Source organism: Hemicordylus capensis, chromosome 2, assembly GCF_027244095.1.
Source record: "Hemicordylus capensis ecotype Gifberg chromosome 2, rHemCap1.1.pri, whole genome shotgun sequence".
Classification (NCBI taxonomy): domain Eukaryota; kingdom Metazoa; phylum Chordata; class Lepidosauria; order Squamata; family Cordylidae; genus Hemicordylus; species Hemicordylus capensis.
In genome coordinates this window covers 393,162,336-393,184,980 of record NC_069658.1, presented here as the reverse complement: position 1 = coordinate 393,184,980, position 22,645 = coordinate 393,162,336, and the positions used below count along the sequence as shown (strand labels likewise).

The window sequence follows — 22,645 nt, the reverse complement described above, 5'->3', positions numbered from 1 at the left end:
ATGCCTTTATGGAGAGCTGTGCTGTTTCAGAATGTATTTGCATGAAGGTGGGGCTTTCAGGCATGCTTGACATTGTAGCTGGATACAGCATCCATATCTCGTCTTACCCAACACGGCACAGCAAGTGAACCTACTGTGGCATCTGAGGAATGGACCCTGTGCCACAAGTTAATATTAATAGTAAGAACAAGTTGTTCTAGTAAGAACTAATCAGCCTACTCTCCTTTCACTGTTACTACATCTGGACTAAATTTGGTGCAAATCGAGGTCCAAAAGTTAGATTTCTTGTGCCTCAAATGTTCATGTGTCCACCATCTTGGATCGGGGTGGATGTCATCATTACAAACTGCAACACTCAAGTGTCTCTGTGTGTCACTCACTACAGCTGTTCCAAATTTGATTCAAATCAGTTAGAGTCCTCAAGTTAGTGCACCTGCATCTCAAATGTTTATGCATCCACCATCTTGGATCGTGTTGGGTGACATCATTGCAAACTACACCATTGGGGCCTCCCTATGTGTCCATTCAGCTCTAGAAAATTTGGTTCAAATTGGTTAGACTGTCCTCAAAAGTTTACGTGTCCGCCATCTTGAATTGGGGTGGATGACATCGTCACAATCTTAACTGTTGAGGTGTCCCTATATGTCCCTACAGCTGTAGCAAATTTGATTCAAATCCATTACACGGTTCACAAGTTAGCTCACTTGCACCTCAAAAGTGTATGGTTCTGCCCTCTTGAATCAGGGTGGATAACATCACAAACTACACCACTGAAGTGTCCCTGTGTATCACTCCCTACAACTGTACCTAAGCTGGTTCAAATCAGTTAGTCAATCCAAAGGTTAGCCAACTTGTGCCTCAAATGCTCACGCTCCACCATCTTGGATTGGGGTAGATGACATCATCACAAGCTACGCTATTGAGGTGTCATGTGTCCCTACAGCTGCAGCAAATTTGGTTCAAATCAGTTAAGTGGTTCACAAGTTAACCCACTTGTGCCTCACACGTTTATGTGCCTGCCACCATCTTGAATTGGTGTGGATGACATCATCACAAGCTATGCTGTTGAGGTGTCTCTGTGTGTCACTCACTGCAACTGTACCTAATTTGGATTAAATTGGTCAGATAGTCCACAAATTAGCCTGCTTGTGCCTGAGATGTTCATGCTACCACCATCTTGAATTGGAGTGGATGACATCATCACACACCATGCCATTTGGGTATCCCTATATGTCCCTACAGCTATAGCAAATTTGGTTCAAAGTGATTAGGTAGTTCACAAGGTAGCCCACTTGCACCTCAAAAGTTTATGCATCCGCCAACTTGGATCAGGATGGATGACATCATCACAAACTATGCCATTGAGGTATCCCTATGAGTTCCTACAACTGTACCTGATTTAGTTCATATTGGGCCAGGTGTTGAAAAGTTGATGGGGTGGGGGGACGACACACACACACAGAATGCCGGGTGACCTCATAAGCCTACCTGAAAGTCAGCTAAAAATGGCTTTATTGGACTGAACTAAAATATATACTGGTTTTGTTTCCTTCTATGTAAAACCATGTTTAAAAAATTATGTTGATCAAATATTTCAAGGTATTTCCTTTGCATAACCACAGTATCAGAAACTGAGGTATTTTATATCCTCTAACAGATGGGCCAAGTAAGCTGGTTTTAGGGCTTTATAATTCTCCCAGTCCTTGGTAATAGAAGAGTAGCAAATCTTTGCAGAAAAGCTGGATGTTCTTTCAAGGCAGATGATGTACTTTGGCTCCATCAGAAGGTTTTGTAGAATAGAAGGTTGCTGTCTTGCTGTATTTGTCCTAGTTGACAGAAGCAAAAGTCAGGATCTGTGGCTGTTTGCATTAGCTTGAGACTACTGAATATGTTAAGACCAAAAGTTCTCAAGATCAAATAACAAAATGACTTGAATTGTAGATTCAAAGCAAATCCACAGTTCTGTGGACATTACAGCACAGCCATCAGACAACAGTTTCTATGGGCCAAATGAAATATGATGGTGACAGTTGTGTGTGTTTGACTACCAAATTGCTCCAACACAAAAGAAGGACATGGGGTCCAATTTTAACAGCAAAATAGGTGCACAGGTGTGTTGTGCTTACCTCCAATCCTCAAGTGGTTTTCACCCAGCTGAGCTCACAGCTGAATAAAAAGGTGCCCAGAAAGAAAGACGCTGTGGGAAGTAAGCAGTAGGGAGTTTCTACACTGCTCCCCTATGTACCCCTTTTGCTGTTGAAATTAGACCTCTCCCACCCTTTTTGTACATGATTGGGGCTGTTTGGTAACTTCAGACACATGAAACTGCTGTCATTGCAATTAGTTCTAATCTAAACCAAATGAGCTTTGCACTACAGCATGAAGAAGCTAGAAGCTTTTCTATCTTACCACATTTCAAGCCAATGATTATGCTTAACAGTGGAATTGACACAGTTGGAAGAGGAGTCTACAGACCAGATCCACTCCCAAGTAGGATCAAAGACCGGAGGCAAGGGAGTATAGATAAGGGACAACAATGTATTACAGGTTTCAGAAAGGACACGTGTCCTGTCAGTCATGATATGCGCTCAGTAGTTTGCTATCGTAGTTGAGTCCACCTCGTACCTTGATGTGTGCCAGAACTTTCTCTGCTACTCTAGATTCCAGAAGGGTAACGGTGCACCCTCCAAAGCCTCCCCCAGTCATTCTGCTGCCGTAAACCCCAGGGACCTCCAAAGCAGCAGATACCAGCTCATCTAGCTCTGGACAGCTGACTTCATAGTCATCTCTGAGAAAGAAAAGACAGCAACAAGATGTTAACAAATATAGGAGGGAAAGCCCAACAATAGGACTGCTAGTAGAAACATCTTGACAACCTATAGAAGGACAACGGTATTGCTCTTTTTCAGCACTGGGTTCAATTTCAGTACTAAGAACTTTAAAACTAATTAGAAAAAAAGTACAACAATTATGACAGCCATTACTTTATATAAAAAGTCACACAAACTATTTATTACTTCTACATTCTACAAGATGGAAAACTGATATGGTGCAGTGGTGAAGAGAATGAGATATAATCCATTCAAATCTCATGAGAGCCACAGGTTGCACCCCCTCTCAAGTTGAGACCCATTTCTCATCGGCAATACAATGCTAATGCTGGCCTGTCGTCTTCGAATGATTACTGTGATAATGCATGTAAAGGACTTTGAACACTACAAAAGATAAATAAGGTGTCTTGGAAGTTTTTTGAAATCCTTCAATAAATTAATAAATGCCAAGTATGATTTATTATGTATAGTCAAGCACAATTTCCCCATCAACTCAAAAATTCAATCAAGCACAAGGTACCAACATAAGCTCTGTGGTTCTGTTCTCAGTAAGGGATTACATTTCTTGAAAATACTATAATATCCTAGGATAAAATTCTCTCTTCTGTATATTTAATGGGATTAGTTCTTTAAAATGAACTCATGATTGACCTGCATTTATTATGTGCTAGTGCATTTATATAAAGTTTCAGCAATAGCACTGTTCCTACACAGACGTCAATAGATCAACCTAAAGGTAAAGGTGAAGTGTGCCATCAAGTCGATTTCGACTCCTGGCACCCACAGAGTCCTGTGGTTTTCTTTGGTAGAATACAGGAAGGGTTTACCATTGCCTCCTCCTGCACAGTGTGAGATGATACCTTTCAAAATCTTCCTATATAGCTGCTGCCCGATATAGTACCAGCGGGGATTCGAACGGGCAACCTTCTGCTTGTTAGTCAAGCATTTCCACACTGCACCACATGGGTACCCATAGGATCAACCTATATGCATATAAACCAATGTGTGTAACCAGCATGTGCCAGGACTCTGGGGTCAATTAATGATTTCCAGGTATGTGTAACATACAGCAAATTGCAGACATAAGAATGGAGATGTTTTTAGTAGTATTACTCCATCAAGCAACTCACCATTAGGTAGGACCATTTTTTTGGTCCTACATGAAGTAGTTTGTTTAAGAACCCTGTTTAAAGATTCACTTTTCCCTGGCAGAGCAAAAACACTCACCCATTGGCTAAGGGGATTATGAGATCAGTGGAGCTCAGCTTCCCGGCTTCCAATGTGTGTGGGAGGACTGACTGAGTGGTGTGGATTTGTTTTGCGCTGATTACTGGGAAAGGATTTGTAAAAGGAGATTCCAGAAATCTGCCATTTGTAGATTCCTGCGTGGTTCTTCACTGGCAGTGAAAAATATGTTAGAGTGGAGATGAAGGGAGTGAAGGCCACATGGTCTTCTGTTTCTTTCAGGGCTGGTGGAATCTGCCTCCAGGAAATGAGAAATCTCTTGAAAATAAAGGCCAACCATTACTACACTTGAATCATTTATGTTGCTGAGGTAAATAGGGAAACGGGCTCAATCACATAGGCTTTAGCTCCCTAGCTGTGACAGTGGGCCCTTCCTTCTTTCTTACTGACAGTGGCCCCTTCCTTCATTTTACTTTAGAACTGCTAGCCTCAGTGCTCCTATTTGGCTTTTACATCCCTTGTGTACAACATAAGCAGAAGGGGCTGTTAAATTCTTTGTAAGGGCAGAGGGCCCAAGACCTTTAGGCATGGTGGACAGACATCCAACTGGTGCAACTTTATCAACTATATGAGGGTGGTAAAATGAAGGAAGAGGCCACTGTCGTATAGAAGTAGCAACAGTAACACTGCGAAGCATTTGAGGCTTATGTGACAGAGCAGGCTCAGTCCACCTCAAAGACATGAGTTAAAAATCACTGAAACGTAATAATGGTTGCCCTTTATTTTTTAAAAAAAAATCTCTTTCCTGGGAGCAGGGTGGAAGGGCAGATTTCACCAGCCCTGACAAAAATTCTTCTCAGCTGTTAATAGGGCCAAAGGCAAAAAGAGCAGGGAAAAGAAAAGGTGTTCAGTGGGAAATCCTTTGTTGTTTGTGTGCCAAGACCATTTCAACGTTAGTACAAATAAATTATAAAATGTTTATTATCTTCCACTACTGCATTTTTATTTATGTTTTATTTTATTTTTTTCTGCCCCTTTGTTTTTAAAAAAAGGAGCAACTGTTTGGAAAAGTGGGGGCGGGGGAGAAGAGTTTCACAGCAGCAGAGAGGAGGGGAGTGAAGACCACAAGGTTAGTATTAGAGCTAGTTTTCTAACTTAGAAAATCTCCATTCCCTACAAAATCTCCCTCTAATATGGCATGCCAGTATAAGGGGAAATTATTTTTATTGACTTTTCGCTGCCTTTAAAAAAAGAGGAGGGAACAACTGTGTTGAGAAGGGGGTGGGGTGAACAGTGCCTGTTCTCACGGCATCTACTCAACCTTCCTATTGTTTCCTTCCTGTAGGTACATACACAATGTTTTTCCTTTGTGCTTTCTGTTGTGTTCTTGCACAGTAGCACTATACACCATTTCTATCTACCTTATGGGTTTTTCAAAATCACAGTTGGTTTTGGTCAGATTACTTCAGGAAACTTCACTCTCCCTATTCAGAATGACCAGGCCTCAAAGAAAGACAGTAGCCATGATGTCACAGCATGGCTGCCACCTTTTGGGTTATGGGGGGGGATGGTCAAATAGGAATTTCAAGCCTCGATTTCAGCTGAGTATGGGCAGATTTCAGCAAAACAAAACAAAACCCCAGACAAAACAACAGGTTGACTTGTAATAACCTTTTGAGGAGAACTGAACAATAAAGATTTTTAGGAGACATTCCCGCTGTCACACAAGATAATCTATGTGCAGGAATCTCATTATGTGTGAAAGGGCTCTTTTTCTTTTAAAAAAAAAAAGTACTTACATTTATAGCTTGCTCTTCCTCCAAGGAGCCCAGAATAGTGTACATGGTTATGTTTATCCTCACAACCACCCTGTGAGGTAGGTTAGGCTGTCAGATTAGTGACTGGTCCAGGATCACCCAACGAGTTTCATGGCTGAACAGACATTTGAACTTGGGTATCCCTGGTCCTAATTCAACACTCTCTAATCACTACACCACCAAGTGGCTCTTATGATCTTTTTTTTTTTAAAGAGACTATGATATAGAACACAAAAGAAAAGAGATTCTTTGTGTAATCCTTCAGGTGTCAGCTTACCGCAAGGAATTGTGACTCTCCACCATCAGTTGTCCAAATCTCTCGTACTCCCTGGACTGCAGTGCCTCAGCTGCCCGGGTAGTGCGTTCTATCTCCCCAATGGCATGCCTGGCTCTCTTGTATACCTCTCCACTCATTAGGGACTTGGAAGCTGTCAAAACAAAAGCAACATTCAGTCAGGTAAGCTAGCTGAAGTTATCCCTAAACATGCCTCACTCTTCCGAAGAAACTGGTGGAACAAAAAATACTGGCACCTTGTACATAAGTATGTCCTCAGCAACCCTCAAGCTTTTTGGTTTTCTCCTGCCTGTTCTAGGTTGGTTATGTAGCATTCCAAGAAATTTTAAAACTCCATTGGTTTACAAGATGCACAGTTTAATGGCACTCTCTGTGTGGGGCTGCAGCGAAGCCACAAGATAAGCCCGAATGTTTTTAACACCTGGTGGCAGTATTACCATATTTATCCTCCTAGTCATGAACGGAATGGGGGATAAGTGTGATAATGCTGCTTCTGCAGCTGCTGGGTTTTTAAAACATCGGGGCTTGCAGCTTTGCTACAGCCTCGCATAGAACCATATGTTTCCATTAGACAGCGATTTATGTAAGCCATTATCCCCCATTCTCTGAACACTACTTACCCTCTAAATCTGCCATGCTGGCTTCTCTCAGGCTTGGCTTGCCAAGCACCTTTGCTGCCTCTTCACATTGGCGCCGACGTGTGGGGTACTCACTGCCTGTCAAGGTATGCCGTACATTGGAGTTGGTGATGAGGACAACTAAGTTTGGGTCAGTCAAAGGTACTAGGCAAGTCTCCAATGACCTGGCATCAGAAGACACAACAAGATCACATAAATTATATGAAGCTTTCTAACTTTAAATCTCCATTCTGAATTATAAAGTGTGTGTGTGTGTGTGTGTGTGTGTGTGTGTGTGTGTGTGTGTGTGTGTTCGTGTTTAAAAGCCGACTACAATATTCTGTGAGGATGCAATTCCCCTATAAGCCATCCCACAGAAATGTTTTAGGCTACAAACACTTCAGGGTGGAGACCTTTTCACAGCAGAGCAATTCTCTACCCCCTTCTGAAGGTTCTGGGCCTGACTAGAGGAGACAACAGGATCTCTGATCTCAAATCTTTCATCTCTACATTTTAGCAAACAGCAGCTGAGTGAGTGCAGATGCAGTTCAGACTGTAACTGTGACAACGGGAGAGGAGTTTTAACCCCTTTCCCCAGTGCCATTTTCCTGATAACAAACCAGCCCCTCAAAAGCTGTTATTTGACTCATTAAGAGTACACGTACACTTCCTGTAATGGGAAAAATGTCAGCTCCAGAGGGCAGTTTTCATGGGGGAAACAACATGAAGGGAAAGGACAACTCCCCCTATCCCAGCACTATGGTCCTGATATGAATCTTCCTCCATGACATATTTTCTGTTTGCTATTATGTAAAGAAATGGAAGATCTGATAATGGATATCTATTATTAGTCAGGCCCTTTGAGAGGTACCGTCTTTTCCTGTCCATTAGCAGACCCAACCCCAGCCCAGGGGAAAATGGGAGAGAGAGGGAGATAGGTTCCGAAGTGCCCAGGCAGGCAACCAGGGCTGAATTTTGGGGAAACCAAGGGGAGGTAGACCTGGCTTCCAGGTTTTCTACCCAGGAAATGGGCTTGGCTGAGAGGCAGAAAATTTGGAGGCCAGGTTACCTTCCCTTGGTTTCCAAAACATTACAGCCAGGAAAGGCACCTGAAATTGGGGTGTAGGCTGGCTTGGCACAGGGGTAGAACCATGGAACATCTGCCCCTCAGCCCTTTCCTGGGTAGATGTTCCATGTTTCTCCCCCTATACCAAGCCAGCCTGCACCCCAGCTTCAGGCCTCTTTCCTGGCTTAATGTTCAAGGTTTGTCCCCTGGCCTCCATGCAGGCAGAGGGAGGTGGTTGCCCTACTTCCAGGCCCCTTTCTGGGCAAAGGTGGTGGGGTAAACCAGGCTCCCATCATTTCCTCCAGGCGGATGCGGGCACTGAACTGCCACTCGTTCCAAAACCCTGTCCTCCTACAAGTCTCCCAGCACACGTCCAAGTGTGCATAAGGCTCCCCAGAGCGCGTTGAATCTGAAACAGTGGCCAGGACTGTGGAACTCCTTCCTGAGTGATCAAATCTGTCCCCAATGGAAGCTCCAGAACCACTTAGCTGACCTCTTTTCTGTACACCCTTCCTGCCTTAAGGTTCAAGATTTGTCTCTAGCTTCCATGTGGACAGAGGGAGGTAGCTCACCCCTTCCCAGGCCCCCTTCCTGGCTAAAGGTTCCTGCCCACTCCCCACCCACCCAGACTTCTAGGAGGACAGGGGAAGTTTGTTACCCCCACATCCAGGCCCCTTTCTGGGCTCAAGTTTCAGGCTTGGCCCCCTTCCTAGGCCTCCTTGCTGGGATTAATGGTAAGTTTTTGTCCCAACTCCTAGGCCAGGCTTCCCGCTTGCACAGGCAAACGTCCTTGGTGTCATATGAGGGTAATGTGGAGGTAACAAGCCAAGCCACACGCAGGGCGTGGTGCCTTGTCTCCAGTCACATGCTACCGAAGCCTGGGTGTTATAAAGAGTTGGGAACAGAAGCTTTCAGAGAGCTCCCTTCCATGTTCCCTCGAAGAGGGATTCCCAGATGCTGTTGACCACAACTCCCATAATCCCCAAGCAAAAGCCACTGCAGCTGGGGATTCTGGGAGTTGTAGTCAAAAACATCTGGGAGTCCCTCTTAGAGGGAACAGTGCTCCCTTCTCTTTTGGCTTCAGTAAGGAGCTGCTTCCTGATCCTCCAGCCTTTGGTATGCACCAGAGGCAGGAGGATGCTGGAGGGCTACTTGCTGGTTTCAGGGCAAGGCTGGGAAAGGCATTATGGGGGGCTGGGGTGTGGGTTGCAGGGTCTGGCTCTTGCCTTAGTTCCAGGCTCTTGGTTAAGGAACCAGACAGAGACCTCATGCTAGGGAAAAGGCTGCCTAGGAGCTGTACGCTTTCCAGACCTGCTGCTTCTGCAGCTCTAGCCTGAATGCTCTCCCTGACTCTCTGGCCCAGCCTGCTACAACTGTTGGCACACTGCCTGTCCTCCTGCCTCATCGCCCATCCAAGCTGAGCTTTCCTCCAGACAACTGGAGGGAAACAGAAAGCAGGGTGAGTGATGACCAAGCCTTTATGCTCTACAGGCTGGAATATTCTGGGATTCAGGTGCTTGCCTCTGGGGTTCCGGAGCAGCCCTGAAGGTGCCCCTCTGAGTGGGTCAGGGGCCTGGCTCCATCTCTCTCCTCCCCCACCCCACAGGAAGCTCCATGGCAGCAAGAAGAGCCAGCTACATTACCACCTTTAAAAACATATGCATTGTAGATGTAGCGGAGTGCAGCTGCAACTGTGTAACAGGCAGTTTGGGGTGAATAAGGCAAATGTGTGACTCTGGAGAAAACAGAAGACCTACCTTCGATCTCAAAGTCTGCTTTTGCAGGCTCCAGGGCATGGCCACAGGGCTTAGCACCCAGAACTGGAAAGGCCACTGCTCTAGTACATTCTGGACAGGCACTCCCAAGGGTGTGTTGTCAGCACTGGAGAAATCCACTGAAAAGCAATTCAGCTTTTCCCAAGGATGGATCCCCTCGACACCTTCAAGGCCTCTGTGAAATGGTGCCGCCTCTTTATGTGGCGGCATAAGCTGTCTATCCAGAGGCGCACTTCAGGAGCTCTGCATCTGCTGCAGGACTGTAGGCATCAGCTGTGCCAGTATCAGCAGTTCATATTGCAGCTGTGTAAGCGCCGTCAGTCCTCTACCAGACAAATCGCAAATGCTGACCAGACACCACTGAGCTTTGACCTTTTTTCACAGGCAAAAGGTTTCGATGAAAGGGGAGAATAGCGTCACACTGAAAATGAGAAGAACTGGTTCGCGGTTATGCACTTAGCAGTGGTGAGAAGTTGCCTCCACACAAAAATTTTAAAATACGCTGCCAAAGAATGTGAGGTGGCCTCATGGGGTGATAGTACGTGCACATGGATGGGGATGGATGGATCAACATTTAACTGAGCACTGGCAAGATCTGTCTGGTTGGAAACCCACCCCAGGAGATGTCGAATGCTGGTAATGGACACACTCAGATGCCATGGAATGCCATCTGTAAAATCAATCATTTTCCCAAACCAGACCGACCTTGTAATCATCCCAGCAGGGATGATGAGCCAGTTGGAGATCATGTATGTGAGCTGCAACCAGTCCTTCAAGCAACTATTACAGAAGAAATGGGCGGAGTGGATGTATGGGGTAAGGGAACTTGCCATACCAGGTTGTTGGAAGAAGCCAGACCTTTCTGTTATCGTCTGGTGGATCAAAAGAGGCATGGGAGGCAACAGATCCTGCCATTATATGGTGGGGGTTCAAGAAATGTTGCATAACAAATGGGATGAGAAACTCTGAAGATGATAGCCTTCGGGTGATATTTGAATCTACTGATTCAGAGAAGAAATGTGAAGGTTTTGCCAAAGACAATGGTGATGGGAACCTCAGAGTCATCCAGCAACGAGCTCCTGACTCCTGAGGACAAGAAGGTTTGTAAATAAAGTTGATATTACCTATTCTCTGTTTTCTACCACTACATGCTCACTCCCTGTCACAGAAATCATAGAAACATAGGAAGCTGCCGCTTATCCATCTAAAATGTGTATTATGCATGTGGGCGTTTTTAGATTCAGAAAAAGACAGTACATAATTTGTCCATTTGTGGAGGGATACAATGAAATAATGTAAGAAGTCAGGAAGTTGGCTGGCAGGAACCAAGCACAAGAGGAACTCTTGTGAGACTATATGGGGCACTTGGATGCAAGTGCGAAAGCTGGAGGGAACAAAGTTGGTAGACGAGGTGCTTTGGGATACAGACAGAAGTCTGAGCCCCAGTACAGTGCAGAGGGGTAGAAGTGCTTTTTACGGTTTCTCCCTTAATTTACATCTTTACTCTTGAGGGATGTTGTGTTCAAAACCAGAGATGTTCAGATTAGAAACAACTAACTGAGGGAGTTTAACTGTAATACCTCCAGAAGCATGTCTAGTATATTTTCCAGACTGCTAACCAATCTTGCTAATCATTTTGCTCTATTAGGGTCACAAGGAAAAATCAACTTGTGTTAATCATAATGAGTCTCACAGTTGAATTTGTATTAAAATGAGCAGTCTAGCAGTTTATTTTAGTTGTGGAGATAAAAGAGAATCACTTTGGTCAAACCAATGCTACATATGCCCACAACTCTCTATATCAACACTAAAATTGTTCATATTCAGGAAGTAGAAACCCCGACACTTTGGGACAAAAGTATGTAAATTAAGCAAAAGAAACACTTCCATAACCTTCCCTATACAACCCAAAAACATAATCTGGGATTTTGCAGGATTTGGGGTTATTTCTAATAAGAACTGGGGCTGGAGAACAGAAGGGAAGAATGGGATATACAGGAGAACCCTATTTGTGGGGGTACCGTTCGGGGGGGGGCATAGATAGCGAATCCACAAATAACTGGGAATTGAAATGAATGCAAATGGGGGGTGAGGTTCGCACACTGCCCCAAATGCCCCCCCCAAACTGACAAAACAGGCCAAATAAAGTGCCCTACCATGCTCCACTCTCCGCGTGGAGTCCAAAGATGCCTCCCAAGAGTTTAAAAATTGGCTAAAAAATCACATTTTTGACCCTTTTTTTAAAAAAAGAAATGAATCATAAAATGGCTCCCGAAGTCAAAATGGTGGCTGGAAATGTCCTCAGAGGTCATTTCTAGCCGCCACTCCAACCCACGGATACATGATTTAACCCGTCCTGCTATCTCCCCCCACCCACCCCACACATGTATACCACATTGAGGTGTCCATTACTCAACTGTGGATACGCGAAACCGCAGGTGCTAGACCTGCAATTAACAAGGTTCTCTCCTGTACTTATAAAGGGAAGGAAGAGGCAAAAATTGTACTTGTACCTTTCTGCTTTCTATCAGGCAAACATTAGAATCTTTAGCAACTGCTATCAGTTTTCAGGAAGAATCTCAAGACTCTCCTGTTCTCGCAGACTTTTAATTAGAATTAATTTTAATAATTTTAAAACTTGTTTTAATATCTATTTTATAAGACTTATGTATTTTAATTTGTAACTTTTAAATATGTTAAATTTTGTACACTGCCTAGAGATGTACATATCAGGCGGTATAGAAATATGATAAATACAGTTAATCTTCAAGTCTTCTTTAGAGAGACAAGGGGCAACAATAATCTTGACTTCCCTGCATACACAGTGGCAGAGGAATTCTAGGCCTCTGGTAATGATTACAAGTGTCTGGATGGAAGAAGCTGCAAAGAGAAACTGGTTACTGAAGTACACTGAGCAAAGAATTATGTTCTGACCTGCAGTCTATCAGCAAAGCATGGCCCTCCTTCCCCATCACAGAGATGAACTGGTCCATGATTCCACAAGGCATCATTGCAAAGGTGTGCTCTGCTTTCTGGCATACCAGTGCCTTAGCTACTGGATCTTCATCATCTATGTCAAAGAAGAGAGAGAGATTCAGAAGGAGATTAGTACTACTTCTGTTCTGTGCAATGGAGATAAGTAAGAGTTTTTGTATTATAATCTTTTCCCTACTTTAGCCTCCAGAACTGGATGAAGCATATAAACAACCAGAATGAGATTTATCATTTATATATTGTCTGGTATATATATTTCTAGGTGGTGTATACAATCCAAATTACAATATAAAAATTAACATTTTTTTCACATAACAAAAACAATTAAACAATTCAGAGTGAAACAATTAAAATAACTTGACAAGATAAAAACAGTTTAAAAATTGTAATTGAAAGCCTGAGAAAACAGGTGTGTCTTAAGGGTCTTTTAAAAAGCAATAGATGAAGAAGCTCTTATTTTGACAGGAAGTGCATTTCAAAGCCCTGGGGCAGCCACAGAGAAGGCCTGGCCTTGAGTCACCTCCATATGAGCGGTGGCAACTGTAACTGGATCCTAATAGGTGGCAGGGTTCATGACAAAGCAGGCAGCCTCTTAAGTACCCTGGACTTAAGCCGTTCAAGGCTTTATAGGTAATGACCAGCGCTTTGTATTTAGTTCAGAAAAATATCGGTAGCCAGTACAATTCTTTCAGAATCTGTGTTATATGGTCCCTTTGTGTTGTCCCAGAGACCAACCTGGCTGCCACATTCTGTACCAGTTGTAGTTTCCAAACTATGTACAAAGACAACCCCATAAAGAGTGGATTACAGTAGCCAAGCTTTTAGGTCAGGGGCATATGTACTACCACTTTAAGGTCATATACCTCCAGAAATGGGTGTAGCTGACTTATCAGCCAAAGCTGATAAAAAGCACTCCTGGCCACTGCCTCAGTTGGGGAAACCAGAGAGAGTTTTGGATCCAGGAGCCCTCCCAAGCTATGTACCTGTTCATCAAGAACAGGCAGAGATAAACCATCTCTTGGGTGCTGACCCTCCCTCCCCCCCAAAAAACCCAAAACACAACAACAGTACCTCTGTCTTATATGGATTCAACTTCAGTTTGTTATCCCTCATCCAATACGAGCCCAGATGGATTAGTTCCATCTTGTTCACATTCTGTTTCCAAAAATGGCCAGAAATATGTTTGTAGGACACTAACAAGCCATGCATGAAAAACTGTTCCCTTGTTGTTTGTCCCTAACATCTGATACTTAGAAGTATACTACCTCAGGATACAGAAGTTCCATTTAGCTAACATGATTGACAGTAAGCATCCCAGCTTAAACCCAACATTTTGATTCTTACCTGGACAAAGCTGCTGCAGAAAGGTGTATGTAGCCACTTCCAAGGAGGCTGAACTCGAGAGGCCACCACCCAATGGAACATTGCTGGCTATGACCACATTAAAGCCTGGGAGAGGGCCAGCTAAGAGAGACAGAAAAGCAATAGGAGCAGAATGACCTTTCAGGACAGGATAGAAAACTGACTGAGAGCAAAATATGTGAAATGTCCCCAGAGAAGGTCTGTCATGTCCTAAACGAGGGAAAGATGCTCAGTTTACAGCAATGAGAAGGAAATTCCCTTTGCCTGATTTGCTGAATCTCACAGTGAGACTGAACATTCAGAGTCTTTAAAGGGCTTGCTCCAGCTGCCAATGTGAAATCTCAACTCTAATTTCTTTTTGTTCACTGTATTGATTAGAGTTCACTATAGTGCAGACAAAACATTAAAATAAAATGAAATTATAAACAAACACTTGTGTAGTATCAGCTTTATCATGTCCTTTGGTATCACAAGCATCACACTCTTACAGAACAGGATTTGCCAACAAAGACCGGATTTGTTGTCCTGAACATAGGAACAGCCCTGCTGGATCAGGTCCAAGGCCCATCTAGTCCAGCATCCTGTTTCACACAGTGGCCCATCAAGTGGTCCTGCTGCATGTAGAGATGGAACTAAAAACAACAAAGGAACTCTTGCAGACACTGTTGGTCTTGTAGCCATACCCAGAGCTGTACCTTGGTAATTTTGGAGCCTGGACCTAAAGGCCTTTGGAGCGGGCCCCCACCCCCTGCTGAATTAAGCATCATTTTTTAACATGTAGGTTCTTGAGGGCACAAACCACACCAGCCAGGACAGACTAAAGAAGATTTGGGGGCCCCAAGGGGTGTGGAAGCCCTGGACTTTGGGCCCAAAGTCCAGTAGTAAAAGCACCTCTGGCCATACCCCTCACCCTGCAGCTCTGTCCATTTAATACCAATCCACCCCATGCTCATTGCTTACATTAAGAGGTATGAAGTTATCTAATAAAATACCTCTAGATAGGCACAGAATACTTCCCCCTTGCCCTAAGCCAGGGGTTTCCAACTTTGCACCCCTGGATGTTGTTGGAATACAACTCCCATCATCCTCAGCCATAAGAGCTGAAGGATGAGAAGAGCTGCATCTGGAGACTCAAGACTGGGAACCCCTAACCTAAGCAAATACAGTAAGCACTCACTTAGAATTAAGGAGTGAGGTTTCCTTCTAGGTCAGAGTAGCTGCATTCCCATGTAGACCTAAAGCCTTAGTATCACTTTTTTAAAAGCTAGCGTGACCCACACTTTCTTCAAGAGCATTCTCAAAATTCAGCCCAAATATATTTTGGAAATGTTTAAAGCTTTGTATTTATAGAGATACAGTACTCTTATACTACTACTAAATGCTAAGCTCGTACAGCACACTAGACTAAACCTCCTCACTTTCACCCCTGGCCCATCTACCTTCTCTACAACACATCCCCCAGTCTCCAGGAGAAAAGTGTTCAGTGCCTTTCCACCACACAGTTCTTTCCCACACCTGCCAAAGAATGCAGCACCTCACTGAACCTCATTCTTACCCCTATAATGCTGAATCACACCCTTTACATAGTTGGCCCAACGGGGTTCTCCTGGCTTCAAGGCACCACCTTCCACTGGAACAGGAAACTGCACCCTTTGGGACTCTTCAGCTACCTCCACAGTTGTGACGATGGATATTATTCCATCTTGCCTTGGGCTCCCAACCATCACAGTCCACATTTGCAGAGCCTGAAGAGAGAGATCGTTAACTGAATCAGTCAGACAAGACCAAGCAGAAACAAGGAATATGCACTTATCTTCCAAATGGTATATTCGACTATGGTTGGCAATTAGCACAGGTAAGAGCAGAGTGCAGAAATATCAGAAATAGGTGTAGTGTGGTGATGTGATGGCAGGAGAACTTTTCCTGCTTCCTTAGAATTAGTAAACAAGAATAGTTGTTTAAGGAAATTAGTACTTACTTCATAGCAAGTTGCTGCTTAATCCCACTTCCTTCAGTGCAGTCACAGGAAACTTTTGGTATGGCTTTCATAAATTGATTTGCTTCACTTACTTGTACAGAATATGCTTGTGCTGTGGTCACCATGTAGCCGCAGCCACCTTGCATGCTCTGCAGCCTTGCCTGACAGCTAAAGGCCAGTTTGAGAATCGATGTGCTAAATCATGCTTCCTAATTACTATGATGTCACTGATCCTGGGATTCCAAAGTGTTTTCCCACTGGAACTTACAACCTGAACCAAAGGGACTCGCAGTGCTGCCTGACTGGCACCAATAACCTAGGGTATCCATTAACAAACATGCCACTCCCTTGCCTATTGCACTTCATTTATTTCAGTGAACACTCCGACCTTAGGGGAAAGCAGTCTTTCTTGCTGCCATGTTGCAACAAGATATTAGAAGGGCTTTATGATATCATTAACATATTTGTGACCTAAGGCTGCAATTATGCAATGGGAGTAAAACCCATTGAACACCATGGGACTTGCACATGTTGTAAATAATAAAGATATGTAATAGGGAAATAATTTACAAAGGAATACTGATTGACAAAAGAGAATAATCCCATAATAAACTGACAATATTTCCAAAATTAGTTATTCCATTGTTTTCCTTATTCATAAATCTGAAGAAAGAGCCATCTTAGAACAAATTGCTCTGTTTCTGACCCAGTTTTTTAATTTAAGCATGACATTAAAATTACATACAAAAATGTAGATGTTCCCCCTACGTTTTAGTGAGGGAACCACATGCAGCTGTAAACAAATTTAAAAACTAAGAGGGAGAAAAATGAAACGATTGCCCAAATCGGGAACTTTGATTCTTGCTAGCTCTACTTCCTCATAGGGAGAAACAAGTTTTGGAAGACAGGAAGTCGTTTACGCTAACACGATCATATACAAGGTAGGAGTTCAACTGAAGTAACAAGTATTAATGCAAGCAAGCGTCACACACATTCTATGCTGTCTTGTGGTATTTAACTCGTCTGCATTTTGCTGTGACTGCAGTGCAATTATTAATATGTACTGAAGTCTGATCGCGTGTAATAACCATAAATATCTGAGATTGTGTGGTGAATTCCTGCACTCGCGTCCAATAACGGCGCCTAGTGTAACCAACATAAAGCGCACATATTTGTCTTCAGCAGCTATGACCTTACTGTGGGCGGGGTAACCTTCACTATTATCTGTATTATTCCCCTCCAGGACACGATGTTGCTTTATTTCCAGAAGGGCAGTTTAATTCCCTTCCTCCCATGGAATCGAGCAGAGGGAGAGGGATGGATCGTAACATTGCCAGAAGGCTGCAAGAAGAACATCTGGCCAACGTTGCCCTTTGCCACCCCACCACCTCTTACCATCGGCAGGACAAATCCCTGATTGTAATCTGTATGCTCTCCGATCAAGTTCACCCTTCCCGGTGCTGACACCGCGATGACAGGATCCACCCCTCCAAACGCCGTTTTGTAGACCCCGCGGGCCGCCGCCAGCAGCTGTCCCAGGTCGGATTCCCTTCCCCCTTCCATACTACTTCTGATCTTTAGCAGCTGGGGCCAAGATCCCGAAGCCTCAAGATCGGGAGACAGTGGATCTTTCTAAACAGGGCACAAGAGCACATGCTGCGACACTGCACAGCATAGCAGGACATCCATGTTACGTGTGATAATAAGTTCCTCGTCCGCATGTGTCTCTCCTCCGGTTTGCCTCTTGCTTCCTGTCCTGTTGTGGGAAGGGAGGATGGAACTGCAGCTCCGCCCCTAGGCCTTCACATCTGGCCTCTAGGGGTCGCTAGAGCTTTTTCGGGTTCTGCCTTAGCGTGAGGGCGTTTCTTTCACAATAACGTGGTAACTGGGCGGTAGAGAACTTCTGTTATAGCAGTTCCAATTGTTCCAGACAATATTCTGATTTTGGCATTTAGTGCTGAGTAGAAAACGCAACTGTACGTGGGGGACGGGGGACTATTACGAATTTATTTAAAATAATCCACTACCCAGAAATCACAGGATTACAATTAACAAATATCCTATGATCACATTATTACCACATTCTAGGTGTGCACATAGTTTGCAAAAATGGGAGGGCAGATATAAATTTGGGGGGCAGGCCTGTCCTAGCTCCACCCCCAGCTACAGGTCTCAGGGAAGGGTATTGAAATCTTTGCCTGTTTCTTTTAATTTTTGCTGCTTTTTTCGTACACAGCATGGCAATGTGCCTGTGTGTGTGTGAATACGCATGCCAATCTCCCCCCTTAGCAGCACTGCACAGAGCAGAGCTTCCTTCTGCTGTGACAATCTGGACCCGATTTTAAAGAAATAGAACAGAGGATGTGTTGATGTATTGATAGACTGCTCCTACAGAGGAAGGTTTTGAGGATCAGCACATTCTGGAAGGAGACATAGCATATGGTATTAGCACAGTGCTTGCATTCTGATCAGTACTGGTAGATTGTATTGCAAAATAGTACCCTCCCTGACAGCAAAGGGTACTTCGTTGCACCACATATGATGTCAGGAAAGGATGGGGCAGGTAGCACAGACTGTCCCCCCGCCCCATCCCACACACACTGGAATACCTCCAACAGCTTTCCACAAGAATTTTGAGAGAGAAGCACGTGGGGCACCATCTAAAGGAGGCATGCATTTGCAATAGGCATTTCCTAAGGCAGAAGATTAGCTCCCCACTTACTGGATGAGTGTCCAAATTTTAATATTTATGTTCCAGAGGAATGAAAAAAGAGAGATTCAGAGCAGAACAATGGAAGATTTCCAAGTGGAATGGCTGGACTTGGAAGTCTCCAAACTATTTGTGGATTGTACCGGGGGGGGGGAGGATTGGCTTGTGGAAACAGCCAGCAATATCAGCAGATGTAGGCCATCTAGTTTCCAGAGAAGAGGGTGCCCCCAAGGTGATGGGCCAGCATATAAATGAGGCAGCCTACCTTCTGGCTCACTTGGAAACAATGCGGCACCCATCCACTTTTCTAGCAGGGGAATAAAATAGCCAAGAGAGACAGAGAAAACAATGGAGAACAGGTTGAACACAGAACTTCCTGGACTGACCCAGATTCCAGAGATGATTCTTGCTGTCCAGTATCTGCGGTGGAGAGGAACTGGTTGCTTGACAGAGGTGAATGTCTTCCTCACTCTCCCCGGTGAAAGACTATCCCTCCCCATTACTTGAGTTACTTGCTGCTTGGATACTGAAGTTATTTTGATTGCTTCAGATGTGGGATTTGAGATATGACAAATGAGATTTTTAAATGTTTGATTTTTCTAATGTCCTCTTTGAGGTCTTTGACTTTGATGTCACCTGGAAAAGAAGAGAAGAGTTAATCCCCCCAGTTTTATTTGATTTAGGAAAGATATGGGGGAATGGGAGCATTATATATATTGAGTCTCAATAGAGGAGGCCATATGGATTGGGTTCTTCATTAGGAATCCCAAAGGAAGCAACAGTGACTGTTTCCATCCATGCAGTTTGGCTACAGGGGCTTTCTCAGAAAGAGCCCCTTTGCTCCAGGCAGGGTTGGGATTTGGGGTCCTTTGGGAGATCTGTCTTGGGCATGATAGCAAAAAGATAGGCCCTTCAGCTCTTTAGAGAGCAGCTAAAGCTACATTTGAGGGCCTTTGGAATGGAAGGGATGGGGGCATAACTCTGAGCTATTTTACAGATCACAACAAGATGCAATCCAGATTCTCCCTCCCAGCAATTCTCCAGAGACCTAGGGAGAGTTTTCTCGCCATCTTCTTCCTTCCTCTGGCCTGGCTGGTTCCTGGGCCTGGAGCAGCAGGAGCCTCCACAGGAAAGGTTGTCTAAATGCCTTCAGCCTAGAACAGAGCAATTTATTTATTTATTTTAAAATTTATATATTGTCTTTCATTAAAACAATCTCAAGGCAGTTTGTTGGGAGAAGGTGAGCTCTGGGGCTTGCAGTCTCTTTGTGCACAGAGTTTAGGCCACCTCAAGGCTCCAGGGATGCCAGCAATATGCTTTTGTGGGCAATTATTATTATTATTATTATTTTACATTTATATCCCACTCTTCCTCCAAGGAGCCCAGAGCGGTGTACTACATACTTGAGTTTCTCTTTCACAACTAAAAATTTAATTTCACAATTAAAAAAAAATCTTTGGGCACCTGGATTGTTGGCTATCTGGGATCTAATTTTCATTTCTTTTTAATGCTTTTTTAATTCATATAACACCCACATTTATCTAATATGCCTGTCTCACACACCCTTTGCTTACTCTTAGTAATCAATTGCAATATCTGGTTCTTCATGAGAGGATTATCCAGACTAGGCAAATGGACAGGGGCAGTGGGACCCTTTGGATTTTCCAGGACCTCTTGGGAGTGTTTGATACCCTTGATCAGCACCTGCCTGCCAGAAATATAATTGAATGAGACTGCTTCTGATGACTTTCTGGTGCTCTGGTATGGGCTGGGACCACCAAGGAGAGACAGGGTAGGGGTGAGGGAACCCCTGAGTCTAGACTATACTCCAGTGCCATGCCCCGATTTAGCAGTCTGCAGAATTAGGTTCCAAATGTGCCTCAATGGGTTTTGTCCAAATTCTAAAACTCCCATGATCACTCTGAGAACCTCAAGAATGGACACATGGGCGGAACTACCATTAAGCAAGGGGAGACAGTTGTTTGGGGGCCCCACTGCCTTGGAGGACCCCCCAGAGACACCTCACATGACTCCCCATTGCCCCCTGCCCAGCCCCAAGTCCCCTCAGCCACTTGGCCTGTTTGCCCTCTCGCCTGCTTGTCCTCCTGGGCAATCTAAGCTGCAGGCAAGCGGCAAAGAGCTCCTTTTCTCCCTGCCTCTCAGCTGATCGGCAGGTGGGCGGGGCTTCCAGGGAGGCCTCCGTGTAGGCCTCAGTGAAGCCTGAACTGGAGTAGGCTTGTAGGGAGGCCCCAAGCAAGCAAAGAAGGAGGCAGGCAGGCAGGCAGAGTGGCCCCCACAGCTCTCTGCAGCAGACCCTCTGCCCAGCCCAGCATTTGCCAAGTAGAATGTGAACTCCTTTTTGTGGTGTCCAGTCCCGTCCCCCCCCCCCCCCCCGGATATATAGGGATCTGCTTGCCATAGGGCTTTGATATGGGGGAGGGGACTGAGAAGTCTCTGAATATATAATTTAAAACAGCTTGGAAAATTTGCTGGCCTATAAGTGGCTTGTTTCATGGCAGAAAATTATAAAAACTTCTGGAACAAACAATATTATATTTATTTTATTTATTCATTCATTCATTTAGAAATGCACTTATGTTCAAGTTGTTTTGCAACCCAGAAGGTCTGAGTGAGAACTGTGAAGCATGTGTTGTGCTTTTATTTTATTTTTCTTATATGTGAACTGCTCCCCAATAACTCACAGGGACTTTGGGGTAAATCTGGCCAACATGTGAATGCAGCACCTCCATTCCAGAGGAGATGTGTGTTAAAGGGCTTTAAAAGCCTCCTGTGAAAAACCTCCTGCAATCAAAATTTACTGAATTTGTTCAGAATTCTGAGAAAACATACATGGGCTCACACTGCATGGATGAAAGTCTCCTTTGCTAATCTGCAGCAAGGGGGCCATTTTAATAATTAGTCTTTCTAGTGTGTTCTAGGCATTAAAAGTAGCACAAATATATAGTACTCAATGTATATCACTATATATTGTGAAGTGTGCGTGTGTGTATTCAGTGAAATGTATTTCCAGGCAGCATACTTATTTTGAAATATCAGACTTAAATCCTTGGGGGCCTGGGGTGTGTGGAGGCCCTGGACTTTGAAGGGGGGGCATTTTAAAATCTCATCTCTGGGCCCACTCCAACCTTGCTATGCCACTGCATGGACAGATGGGAGCCCAAGCTCAGCTCCAGTGGTGCAGAGCTGGATGGCAGCCTGCGCAAGCTGTGCCAGAGGCAATGAAATCCTGATCTTGAGTATGGGTCAGATTTGGGGGGCCCTCTAAAGCCTCCTCCCCATCTGGGAACTGATGGTGCAATAGCAACCCAGCACCTCTTAAAAATAAATACATTATTAAAAACTGAAGTCATTTTGTCCATCGTGTAAACCAGCGCGAACGCTTTTTGTGCAGTGGAAAGATCAAGGGTAAAGGAATGGCAAATAAATTAGATTGCCGTTCTACATTAGGTTGGGATGCCCCAGTAACTGAATAAATAATCTCTGTAGCCGTACATTAAAGCTTGCCAAATATTGCCAGCAGCTTTTGATGATTACGTGGCTGCCAAAATCCCTCAGTCACGGTTTCCACATGTGCTGCCGCCTACCGGTGCAGTCTTTAGGCAGTTTACGGAGCTCACTCCTAGCTAGGGATGCATCACATATAGAAAACGGCTGGCTTGAGCAGAGTAGTGTTTCAAAAGTACGGGAGTAAAGAGGGAAGACGCCTTCAGGGCATACTACTAGCCATCCGTCTGTGATAGCGACAGTGATGCAGTTGCGAATTCATGCAGCTCTCCGCGACAGTCTCCATGGCCATGCTCACCCCAACAGCAAGAGAAGCCCAGAAGCACCGGCGCTGCGTCCCTGCACGTCCCCCTTCCACCACATCCCGGATCATCTTAGAGGACAAACCCCTCCTGCAGCTAAAGGAGCTGGTTTGAGTGCATGATGAGCTCCATTTGTCCACTCTTTTGCTCCTCCGGTTCAGATCAGAACTTGTAGCAAGCGTAAAAGA

At 44.5% G+C, this 22,645-nt stretch overlaps 1 protein-coding gene and 1 long non-coding RNA gene across 6 annotated transcripts; one reads left to right on the top strand and one right to left on the bottom strand.

The window, feature by feature from the left end:
* Positions 1-1,495: 1,495 nt before the first annotated feature.
* On the bottom strand, positions 1,496-22,595 carry GALK1 (galactokinase 1). 5 transcript variants are annotated; one of them, XM_053299143.1, is made up of 10 exons: positions 22,454-22,592; positions 19,679-19,784; positions 19,017-19,266; positions 15,498-15,687; positions 13,925-14,044; positions 12,521-12,656; positions 6,749-6,930; positions 6,111-6,261; positions 2,626-2,788; positions 1,496-1,826 (listed from the first exon to the last, which is right to left on the bottom strand). In XM_053299143.1, the coding sequence occupies exons 3-10, from the start codon at positions 19,128-19,130 to the stop codon at positions 1,752-1,754; spliced, it is 1,131 nt and encodes a 376-aa protein (XP_053155118.1). In that variant the 5' UTR covers positions 19,131-19,266; positions 19,679-19,784; positions 22,454-22,592; the 3' UTR covers positions 1,496-1,751. The 5 variants fall into 5 exon arrangements, with proteins under 5 accessions (XP_053155118.1, XP_053155120.1, XP_053155122.1 ...); XM_053299145.1 differs by having other exon boundaries at positions 22,144-22,481; XM_053299147.1 differs by lacking the exon at positions 19,679-19,784 and having other exon boundaries at positions 22,454-22,595.
* LOC128346159 (uncharacterized) lies at positions 4,124-11,704 on the top strand. Its single transcript, XR_008316811.1, has 4 exons — positions 4,124-4,968; positions 5,069-5,145; positions 6,099-6,290; positions 9,971-11,704. It is a non-coding gene; the product is annotated as an uncharacterized LOC128346159 (long non-coding RNA).
* Positions 22,596-22,645: the final 50 nt, after the last annotated feature.